This window comes from Rhinolophus sinicus, chromosome 15 (assembly GCF_057876585.1).
Source record: "Rhinolophus sinicus isolate RSI-liver-muscle chromosome 15, RSI-T2T, whole genome shotgun sequence".
Classification (NCBI taxonomy): domain Eukaryota; kingdom Metazoa; phylum Chordata; class Mammalia; order Chiroptera; family Rhinolophidae; genus Rhinolophus; species Rhinolophus sinicus.
In genome coordinates, this window is record NC_142515.1 from 18,202,432 (window position 1) to 18,214,828 (window position 12,397).

General features: G+C 39.8%; 1 protein-coding gene across 1 annotated transcript in view; it reads left to right on the forward strand.

Annotated features, from left to right (window-relative positions):
• The window catches only part of LOC141572785 (uncharacterized), a 42,948-nt gene extending 35,550 nt beyond the window's left edge, over nucleotides 1-7,398 (forward strand). The window contains exon 4 of the mRNA XM_088792647.1: nucleotides 6,688-7,398. Within this exon, the coding sequence (XP_088648773.1) occupies nucleotides 6,688-6,781 (94 nt within the window). The 3' untranslated portion in view covers nucleotides 6,782-7,398. The remainder of the gene's footprint in view (nucleotides 1-6,687) is intronic.
• The last annotated feature ends 4,999 nt before the right edge of the window (nucleotides 7,399-12,397 follow it).

Genomic DNA, 12,397 nt, shown 5'->3' on the forward strand with positions numbered 1-12,397 from the left:
GTGGGAAATGAAACTAACTGGTGGTTTAGTAGTGTGATTGGAAGGCAGTTATTAGAAGAAAGGCTACAAGAAAAAAAATGTGAAAAAATCTGGAAAGGTAGGGCTCAAATTTTACCATTGACTATGATAATTTTTTCATTTAAATCGTATTTTCTGATGTTTCTTATATCAATATATACTACTTGTATTACTTTTTTAAAACTTATTTAAAGTTAACAAACATATTATGAATTAAACTTCATTCTATTTAACTCTAGGCACTTAAATTTAACTTAAAAATTTCTCTAATTACTAATGTTAGTAGATAGATTTGATGACAAAGGTGGTAAGATCACTGTCTTTTTTCTTTTGAATGTGTAATAGCAGATGCTTCCGGGCCTTTTCATCACTCTTTTTTTGTTTTTGTTTTTGTTTAATTAAAGAAGAGACAGATATGGAGATGCTTGCACCAACAAGACTACATACTATATACTATATACTCTCATATATACTATATACTATACATTCTGGTGACCTACCTATAATTCCAACAAAGAGAACATACATATGTCAATTTAAATCTCAGCCATTAGCATGATCTTGCTATTCATCTCTCTCTCTCTCTCTCTCTCATCTAGCAATCATTTATATCTCTCTATCATCTCTCTCTCTCTCTCTATCATTTATATCTATTCATTTACGCACACAACTACATACACATGCACACTCTTGGTCATATGTGTACATACATAATGAGTCAAGCACTCATAGTCTACGTGTAACTCCTCCCTCATGATGGTGAGTCAGTAGATGGTCTTGCATGGCCATGGAAAAGAAGTTTACTGATTGAATGGCTTAGATGGAAGTCATCATAGGACAAAGGGGGAGAGAGGAGACAGACAGAGACTGAAATACAGAGAGATTGAGAAAGAGAAAGACAAAAGGAGTACAACACAAAGAAAGGTGAAGGAGAAGCAAGAGAGGAGGAGGGAACAAAAGAGAGAAAACAAGGGAGAGAGAGAGGCTACCTCAGAAACATGGAGACCCAGAGATCCAAAAAGAGAATCATAGGGACAGTGAGAAACCAAGGAAAGCCAGTGACAATGGAGAATTTGTAATTCTTCAATGTTTTGAAAAGTTCCAGAGTAGAAATTGATCTTACATTCATAGAACCTTTCCTACTGATGTTTTTTGTTTGTTTGTTTGTTTGTTTAATCTTTGGTATAAGTTCTGAATGTTGTATTCTCAGATATCACACCATACTCTTAAAGGACCTATGAAATGTGTGCCAGATTGCCGGGCACAGGGGTCAGCAGTAGCCCCCACAGTTCCCTTTCTAAGGCATGTGCATGAGGCTCCTGACTTTACAAAGAGAGGGTATTTCAAACTTTTTTTTTTTCTTTTTGGCTCAGAAAGGGTTTTACTTTTGATACAGTATTCACCCTAGTGGTTCGATTTCTAGGTCAGTCCATGAAAGCCCAGGGTCCTTGTATTAGAGCTTATGATGTAACTCTCCAGTAGGTTAGATAACTTTCCTGGCTCATCTGGGCATCCAACTAGAACTGGCCATTTCATTTCTGGTGAGAATTGTACTTTAGAGTTCATGTGCTGAGGAGTAGATATGATGACACCAAAGACATGGGCACATTTGCTTATTTTTTATTTTTATTTTTTTTTTAGGAATTTTTCCCTCTTTGAAGAAACTAGCACAGGTCACCTATCCTATATTTTTTATGTCTTTACAAGGTACATTTTGGTTAGCTGAGGCTGCATAAAGGATTTACTCAACTAACAATACATTTTATCAGAAACTTTTAACAGTTGTTAATTGGGGATGTGAGGCTGTGGTCTAGTATAGGGGTGGGCAAATCTTGTTCCATGAGACAAATTTGATTTGCTACCTGTTTTTGTAAATAAAGTCTTATTAGAATGCAGCCACATTTATTTGTTTTTACTTAACATCTAAAGCTGTTTTGTGATGAACAGCAAAGTTGACTAGTTATAAGAGAAACCATATTTCCTGCAAGGAGTAAAATATTTCCTATCTGGCCCTTTACACGATGGAAGGAGAAATGACTCTGGGTGGTGAACACACAATGGGATTGATAGATGATGTAATACAGAACTGTACACCTGAAATCTATGTAATTTTACTAACAATTGTCACCCCAATAAATTTAAAAAATAAATTAAAATAAATAAATTAATTAATTAATTTTAAAAAAAAAGAAAAAAGAAAAGTTTGCTGACCCCTGGCTTAGATCATGGGGTGGAAAATTTTAACCACCTTTTTAATTTATTTTTCAAAATCCATTTACTAGTCTCAGGTATACAAAACAAATAGTGATTAGACATTTATATACCTCACTAAGTGATAACCCCAATAAATCGATTACCCATCTGACACTGTACATAGTTATTACAATATTATTGACCATATTCCCTATTCTGTACTTTATATACCTGTGACTATTTTTTTAATTAAAGTTGACATTCAATACTATTTTATATTAGTTTCAGGTGTATAGTGTAGTGGTTAGATATGTATATAATTTATGAAGTGATCCCCCCATAAGTCTAGTACCCACCTGACACCATACATAGTTTTTACAATATTATTGACTATATTCCCCGTACTATACTTTACATGCCTGTGACTCTTTTGTAATCACCAATTTGTACATCTTAATTCCTTCACCTTTCTTACCCAGCTCCCAAACCACCTCCCATCTAGTAACCATCAATTAGTTCTCTGTATCTATTATGAGTCTGTTTCTGTTTTGTTTGTTCCTTTATTTTGTTCTTTAGATTCAACCTGTAAGTGAGATCATACTCGTATGGTATTTGTCTATCTCAGTGTGACTTATTTCACTTAGCATAATACCCTCTGGAGGGTGTTAACCATATTTTTATATTTGTCTATACTGCCGTTTTGAATTTTTTTGCCATTTGTGTAGGTATTCCTTCTGTAACAAAACTATTAAAACATTTTAAATGATTGTGCTACACGCTAAGATGCAGCCTTTGCCCTTGAGGTTGCATATACTGATGAGGATGGACGGCTGTACAAACAGAAACATTGCAATTTAGAGTGATAAGTGTACAACAGGTATAATAAACATTTATGCAAAGTACTATGAAGACAAAGATGGGTGGGGAACTGTTAACCCTCCTGGGAGACAGAAGGAATGATTTGAGAATGGTATTTGAGCTGGCCTGTATACCGGGCCAGGACTATTATGAGAATTAGGTCCACATTAGTGATTCTTAATACATTTAACAAGATGTGACCAGTCATTCTTCTTTTTCAGTCTCTCCCATCTCTGTGTCATTTGGGACTCAGTCTAACAGTCTTTAAATATCATGTTTGATTTCCTTTTTCCTTTTGAGAATCCCATCTCTGACTAGACTAAAGAATCTGAAATCCCAAACCAATAAAGTCCTGCCTTAAATCTTAAGCATTTGCTCTCCTATATCATCCCAGTAAAATTTCATTAGTATAGTTGTGACAGAGCTTCTCCTTGACATTTGCTATGTTGCTGCTTCCACACAAGATGGAAATGAGTGATTCTGTCATTTTCTTGAATCAGTGTGGCTGACGGGGTGTATTATGACAAGTCAGTTTTCGTTTTCTTTTAGTCCAATATTGTTACCCTAGGAAGTGTGAGGATATGGGATAGAAGGAATGACATCATCATGCTCTATGGTCAACTTGGTATATATGTATAAATGTGAGGGGCTGTGTACCAAAGTTAGGTCAGTGCATGTCTCATGGATTTAAGCTTAACAGCTTTTTCAGAGCTATTCTGAAAGAAGAAAGTTACCTCTTATAAGACTTTTTTTAAACTACTTTTTTCTCCAAAGACTCCTGTACATCTTTTCGTCCCACTATGCTATTTTTATTTTTTAAAAGTAAGTACACATTAAAAAGTGCCCATACCATCACTGCACTGCTTGTTGGATTTTCATAAATGTAGAGGATTCATCCTGATTGTCAATGATTTGACCAATTCCTCACCGTAATGACTTTTAGTGCTCCACTCCCACTGGAAGTTATGAATGTGGCTAATGGAATAACCTAATTAAGAAACCAGCTTAACCAACTCTATAGAAAGCACAACTTTTGATTGAATTGGTGGGTTTCTAGTAATAATAGTCAACTACTAAATGTACTCAGGCTATTTAGGTAATGGCAGGGACTTTCTCTTGCTGAGACATTGTAACGGAATCTCAGGAGATATTATTTTCTATTTCGGAATGTATGGTGAGGTTTTTCCGAGAGCTGGCACCTCTGTATCCCCAGGGTCTCTGTCCAGTGAATCCCTTGCCATTTTAGCGTGAGTAGTTGGCTTCAGGTTCAAGTCTAATTCTTCTGAAAACAGACCGCTGTTTTATACTGTCTTGGTGTTACAGAATTCCTTGGGCCGCTGACTTTCAGAGCATCACTGAAAGCATCTCCGTGAAGCTGGCAATTCATTGAGTGCCAAGGGCTAGTTAAGTTCCTTCCTGCCACATCAGCTGCTTGTATGATACATATTCATTCATTCTATCTCTATCTCTATCTCTATATCCAAAGGCTCTTTTTGATTAAAATACGAATCTGCTCTCTTTTTATTGGAAAGGCTTGCCTCCATCAGTTTTACCTGGCCTGTGGGTTTTGGGTTCCTCATAGTCAATAAGAAGGTAGCATGGAGACCAAACCTTAGAGAAGCCAACCTGCTTCCTTGAGAAGGACATTACCTTTGTGAAAAGTGATTGCAGACATCAATAAAATTATACGAGGGAGAGTAAAACACCTCATTAATGTAGAGTCAAGTTTATCCCATTTATGAGCTTCATTTAATTAGTTGTTAAAGGCTAAGACATTTAGAGGAAAATTTTAACAGCATTCTACTAAGGTCACAGTGGCTAAGATTAAAGTTTAAATGGTTTTATCTATTGCGTTGTTTCAAGAACTCTCTCTTCATTTCAGGAGGTAAACTGAGGTGTGAGGTGGCGAGGCCTGGACTCAGAGTCAGGAGACTTGCTTTCTATTCCCCCTCTGCTGTTAGCTGACTGTGCGACCTCCACTATGGCACTTACCTCCCATAAATAAGGAGATAAACATACCATTGCCCAAATTGGTTGTGAGGAATCCATAAGCTATGAGAGCGGCCTGACTCACTGTAGGTGTCCAGTGAAACTTTGGTTCAATATCTATGTCAGTCTTTTCTAAGAGAGTTTGTTCAGGAAGTTTCTGTGAGTCAAGCAGTTTCATGAGATACATGATTTGTGAGCCCTGGTCCAGGACATTCTATTTAGGCTGTGGGAAGATCATCAGACCTGATGGAGACGATTGGGGTTTTAGTTCTGATTTGTCCTTCATTAATTAGTTACGTGACTTTGAGGCAAGTCACCTGAACTATAAGCATTATACTGTACTCTAGTGCAGCAGGGGTTCTGAGTGAGACTGCTTGAACTTGAATTTCAGCTCTATTGCTTACTAAATGGTAACCTTCGGGAGGTTACTGAAACTTCTGTGTAGGTTTTCTTATCTATAAAATAAGCATAATGATAACAGTTACCTCATAAGATCTTCAAAAGGCTGACTTGAATCACCGCATGGAAAATACTCTAGCACAGTGCCTGGTACATGATATGTGCTCAATAAATGTTAATTGGAAAGCTTTTTATTTCTTCCTACACCTCAGTTGAGTGAAATCACCAGTCATGGAAATTGGAATACTGATTACCCTTTTCGTACAACTATTAATGCCACAATAGTTCTCTGAAGAAAAAGAAAACCTGTCTCATGCTCCCAGTTTTATTTCACCTGCATATTTTTTTCTCTCTTTTCTTTCCTTTCCCCTAATTTCTCTTTGTGGCAGAGCTGCAGTGACAACTACAGATTGGGGCCAAACTGCCAGAAACCAAGGATGGGAAAGACCACCCCTCCTCCCAGTTCTCTACTGTGCCGTGGTTTTCTTTGGCAGGAATGTCTCACATATTTTCTCGGGAACCACACAGCTGGGAGTACAGCAGTTTTCCTGGAACCCGAGGCAGAAGGTTTCTGCTCCCCTTATGGCAGGCTCACGTTCTCACTCAGGGAATCAAGCATTTCTTCATCCAAGCGGAGGTGCCTGGCCTGTCCCTTCCTGTTTCAGCAGCTCACACACACACCCCTCAGACCCAGTCAAGACAAGGTGGGCTGCTGCGTGGAGCAGCTTCCTGAGTCCCTGAGGGAGCTCGAACTGCCTCTCAGAGAACAAAGCTTCGGATTGGACTGTTGGTTGGACTATGTGACTCTTTTCCCTGTGGATGAAACAAGAAGGTGTTCCCTGCAGAGGGTAATCCAGTCACAAAGGCCAAAAGTTGAGGGGAAGTTGCCATTTTCCTTCCAGTTTACCACTCAAGGGTCTGTCAGCCTGAATCCTAGTTAGAGTTACGGGTATCCTGGCTTTGTACCTACAGCCTGTTGTTTGAGTGCATCTACCAGAGCTCACAGCTTTCACTGGTTTGGAGTTAGTGGTTCTGTCACTCTAGCTGTCTGACTTTGGGCATTCAGTTAATGTCTCTGAGCCTCAAATTTCTCATCTGTATGATGGGAATAGTCATGCTTGTGCTGCCTGCTTGGTCAAATAAAATCCCAACTCTGAATCTGAAACCTTGGGGTCCCAGAACTGGGTAGGAAGCTTACATGTCATCTAATGCAGCCTTTCCTTGTTGCAGGAGGCCATCCCTCACCAACACGCTGAACAAAGGATCCTCCGGTTTGAGACTGAGCTCTGACTGGCTGGGAAACCACCCTCAGGGGCTCCGATAATATCAGCAAGTTCTTCCTTGTGCTGGGCTGAAATCTGAACCCTTCAGTAACTTCCACCTGCTGGTTTCTTTTTCAATGCTGGATCCACCACTACACTGAACCCCAGAGGTGTTCTGGATATTGAAGACTACTATAAAATATATATATATATAATCACAAGTTTCTTAACAGCAATCAAGTCATCTTCTCAGCCCCTTTGCCTGCTCTGCCTTTAGGGTTCTGATCTGGATTGACTGCATGGAACAGGTCTTGGCGCCAGGGGTTCCTGAACATGCTCAGGGCTCATTGTGGCATCGGTTATGAAACCATCCCTGATGGTCCCTGGAGGCAGGTGTGATTATTACTAACAGCAGCTCTCCCCACACATAGTGAGTATGCACAGATCTTAGAGCCATAATTGGAAAAGCATGTTTCTTAACATGCTTGACGTTATTTTGTTTAACTTGGAAATAATTTTGCCCCTTATCGCCTTGAATGACTTTTAATTCTGAACAGAAATAGAGATGCATCAAATTTTAGAAGAAAAAAAAAAGGCCTAGAACAAAAATCTAAAGACTGTAACCCATCCATCTGTAAAAAAAAAAAATAGATAAATAAAATTATATTTGTATACCTTATACCTTGGTTGTGTTTCCACATATATGATTATGTGTTTATGTGTAATTGTTGAAATTATGCAACACATGGTTCTGCAGTTCAGCATTTTGTTCTCTTACTGAACATTTTATTGTCTTTGCCATGCCATTACCAGTTATTTATAAGTCTTATAATGGTTGCAATATGATATTCTGTTGAATGAATACACTATAATTTTCTTAACGAACCTCCGTTGTAATCCCTGATATGTAGCTAGTTTTCAGGAGCTTCAGAACTATTCTCTTTGAGAAATGGAAAGATGGGAGAAGGCCACACTTCCAGATTCCCACAGCAGGAAATGCTTTTACAAGTGTTAGGGTAGTTTTTTCACCCCTTTCTTCCTTTGCTAAGTGGGCAGAGTTAACAGGACATATAGGTCATCCTATTGTATCTCCAAAGCTGAAAAGAGCAAGAGGATATGTGTGTGTGTGCGCGCGCGCGCGCCTGCACTTCACAGATTCATATTTAAAATAGTGTATACTGGTGACTGCTGTGATCAACAAGAGGTTTGGGTTTGTTTCATTTACTGTTGCAAACTGGGTTCTCCAAGAGCTTGAGCTGCCTCTTTCCTCTCATATCAAGGATTTTCCTTGATCAGGGAAATTCAAATATCAGGAAATTGCTGTCCTTCAGTGTCAGGAAGAAAACGTTTAGTGTACTTGAATCCAGAGTTAGAAATTTAAATTTCTCATTAATGTAATTTGGGGCTCCCTTGCTTAGTACAGAATGACTCTGACAGCATGAAGTCTCCACTATCATATGGGGTACTTGTTAAGTGGGCGGTATCCCCATTTTCTGCAGACTTACAGAACTAATTGCCAAAATAGGGGACGAGGAACCTATATTTTTCACAAATTAATTTTGTCAAGTAAATTTAACAAATGGATCATGACCCATACGCAATAAGATATTTCTCGTCCGACAGCTTAACCTGAATATAATTGCTTTCCCTGTCCCCACACCAATATTCCCAAGGAGTCTTAGTGTCTTAGGTATTAGACTGTACTTAAAGACCTGTTTCAACTTTGTTAATTATGCAAATCACACAGTTGGAGAGGAGTAGCTTCATAAATCTGTAGCAAGGCTGATGGAAGGAATTTTGCCAATACAGAAGTGACCATTTTTAAAAGAAGCATCCCACATCTCCCCAAAGGCGTTGCCACAAATAGAGAACCAGCTGCATTCCTCCATCATGGGCCAATACCCCCCTTGTGAAATGGATAAAACCTCTGTTGTCAGCTATGGGGACTGACTGATTTGAGGCAGTAGCATATGGTTGACTGTTACATCAAAATAAAACCAAACAGAAACTTCTGGTTGCTTAGCCACAGTAGAATTCTCAAAAGCCAATATGAAAGGTTAAGCACAGACACAACGTCATTCCATATGTGCTTCATCTCCAGCCCAGGAAAACAGTAGCCTTATCAGGCCTGGCACACTTCCAACACACTATCCAGAATTCTGTGATGTCTCAGGTTTCTGTTTGTGCAGACGAGAAACTGCTACTCGTGTTATCTCACATGCCTGTTAGGAAGGATGAAAAGTCACCCACCAAGATGACCCCTCGGTCCCAGTGGTGAGGGTGCCCATATCTGGTGGGCAGGTTCTCATGGTGGTGGGCTCTGGTACAAAGGAGTGGCAGTTCTTCCCTAGCCCCTGGTATCATTTCAATAATCAGCAAAACCAGATCTTTACACCACTAACTATGGTCCTAACACAGACAAAAATAATAAATACGAATTATCTTATGAAAAAGCAGGGAAGGGAGAAGTTATGGGAGTGGAAGTAGGATTGGAAGAGATGTATGATTAGCCTTCTCTACTCTTCACACTTTAAAACATTCACAAGCATGGTCATCCTGAGTCTGAAAGTTGTGAACTGCTTGAAAATAACAATAGCTTCCCTTTTCTTTGTCGGGTCAGCTGCAAGAGGCATTCATGTTTTCTGTGGCCTAAATACTGTGAGTTTGTTGGATTCTGTGGGTAGGAGTTGTAGATACCCGGCTTCCAGCAGAGAAGGATCCACAGCAAAGTGATGGCATCCCTCCACTAAAGTGTTGTCCCCTGCAAAAAATGTGGGACCTCGGGGCCATTTCCCATTGCACACATTTCCTGGAGTATTAGGGAAATCTGAAGCAGATTTCTCATGCACGTACTCAGTTCTACCACAGAAGAGGAGGGAAGCAGAAGTGGCCACTCTGAGGAATTAGCTCTGAGCATGCTGGGTCCATGAAACCCTTCACAAAAGCAGCTGGTCACTCCCAGAGTCGAGGTGTCAGTCAAACCCAGAGGGTAATAGGTCTTGAAAACCCTTTCAGTAAAGGGTAAAAGTACTGCAGAGATGGCAGGCTCACTCGGTGCCCTGGAGCAGGACCTGAGGGAACAGGTACCCATTCTAAGAGCAGAGCCATAGGTCACAACCAGCACAGGGCAGACCAAATGGGCCCAAACAGGAGGACATGTGCCAGAGGAACACAAATTCCAGAGGCAGAGCAACGTAAGTGTTCATAAGTCTCATAAAAAACAAATGACTGTCAGAAGTCAAAAGGGCAGGCCTGGCAAGCAGGGTGCGGCTGGGAATAGAGGCTCTTTCAACCTCAGTAGCCGTGTTTCATCCCAGGAGTCTTTGTTCTTCATAAGGCAGTACCTCATAAGGTACTGTTTGGACTTCAGGGCCCGTTTGGGTCTTATGTGCGGTATTAAATAAAACATCCATGAGGGTTGAGGGCCAGTGGGGACCTCTTATCTCCCCTCTCGTAAAGGAAGCTCAGCTTGCAATTCTCCTGCTGGAAGTCCCAGGGATGCAACAGAGTGAAGACTCCTGTCTCCTGGGAGTTTCAGTGCTTAGCTTCTTTATGTTTGTGACCACAGCGACCAGTGGCCCTCACAATCAGGAGCCTCTCAGTAAAGTTCTGCTCAGTGGATGCTGGGTCTGTTCCTCTGCCCCCTTGAGAATAGTTTGGAAAGGAACTTAAAGATCCGGGGCATCAGAATTCTCTCCGAAGAGAGATCAGACCCACCTTCAAAGAGCATTGACACATTGCTATATTAAAATCTTTCTATCTATCTATCTATCTATCTATCTATCTATCTATCTATCTATCTATCTGGCTATAGATATCTCTCTGTCTCTCTCTCTCTGTCTCTGTCTCTCTCTGTCTCTCTCTGTCTCTCTCTCTGTCTCTCTCTCTCTCTCTCTCTCTCTCTCTCTCTCTATATATATATATATATATATATATATATATGTGTGTGTGTGTGTGTGTGTGTGTGTGTGTGTGTGTGTGTGTATACTCTTCTGTTTCCTGTTCTTCCCTTCTTCCCCAATACTTAAAAATTTTTTTTCAATTACAGTTGACATTTAATATTATATTAGTTTCAGATGTAAACATAGTGCATGGACCTTTATATAATTTATGAAGTGATCCCCCCATAAGTCCAGAACCTGACACCGTATATAGTTATCACAATATTATTGACGATATTCCCTATTCCCTATGCTGTACTTCCCATTATTGGGGGGGGGGGGTTAGACTGTAAATATGGAAACATAACTAAAACACTTTTACATATTGTCTGGTAAACTTTTCACTCCTTATTCTTTTCTCTTGTAACTGCTGAGTATGATCCAAGAATAAAACTCATTCCACAGATTGCATGCCCACTAGAAGCTGAACGTTTGGAGCAGCCCCTTGGAAGCCATGTCACCCCGGCCAGTGACAGTAAAACTGTCAGTGCTTCAGTGTGATTGCGTTATGGTGATAGTGCATCACTCATAATCACTTCAGAACATTGTACGTCAGATCCATGAATACAAGAGAGAAGCTGTGCTTCCTATCAGCCCCTCTCTTTGCCCACAGTTCTCTCCTGCCTGGTCAGATAAGCTGGTTTCAAGGGCTGTTGGCTGTCATGGTGGAGAGCTTGCTACTGATGGGGCCTCCATGGGAGAAGTTTTACACAGAGAACAGCTTCCTGTCCTGACCCAGCTTGAGGACAACTCTGGTGTCTCCTCTATCTGCCTGGCTTAATTGATTGTAAACCTGCTTTCTGTTTAAAAAACCTTCTTACAAGTATTTTTCTTGTCATCACACATTTTTCTGACTAAGAAAAAAAGCGAAGGATACTTAATATATTAAACATCAAGCAATATGTAATAAATTACAAAATCTGAAATTACAGTCAGCCATTGTTAAGCCACTAGCTATAGACAACAACCATCAACTAGTATATATGCTTCCAGTTTTCTTTTCGTGCTTTCAGGAACATATGGGATGATTGTGGACATATTTGTACAATAAAGCTTACACACACACACACACACACACACACAGAAATCAGTTCATATAATGTATAGTATGCAGCTTGCCTTTTTTCCCTGATAATAGATTTCAGTCATTTTTTCCATCCATCCATAGAGATTGACCTCATCGTTTTTATTTTAAGAGTAGATTTAATTTTTAGAGCAGTTTTACGGTCTCAGGAAAATTAAGCAGAAAGAACAGAGTACCCCCATAACCACTCTCCTTCTTACACACACAGCCTTCCCAGATTCAACATCCCACAACAGTGAGGTCCATTTGTTACAATCCATCAACCAACATTACCATAACATGCGATTAGCAACCAAAGCCAGTGGTTTACATCAGGGGTCACTCATCATGATTTTAATAACTGTATAATGACATACATTCACCATTACAGCATCATATAGAGTGGTTTCCCTGCCTGAAAGATCCCGTGTCCCACCTATTCATCCCTTCCTCCCCAGAACTCCTGGCAACCACTGATCTTTTATTGCCTTCTTAATTTTGGCTTAATAGCTCATTTCTTTTTTTTTTAAGTTCATTTCTTTTTAATGCTGAATAACATTCTATTGTCAGGATGTACCACAGTTTATTCATCCACTCACCTACTGAAGGGCATCTGGATTGCTTCAAGTTTTGACCATTATGAACAAAGCTGCTATAAACATTCATGTGCCGAT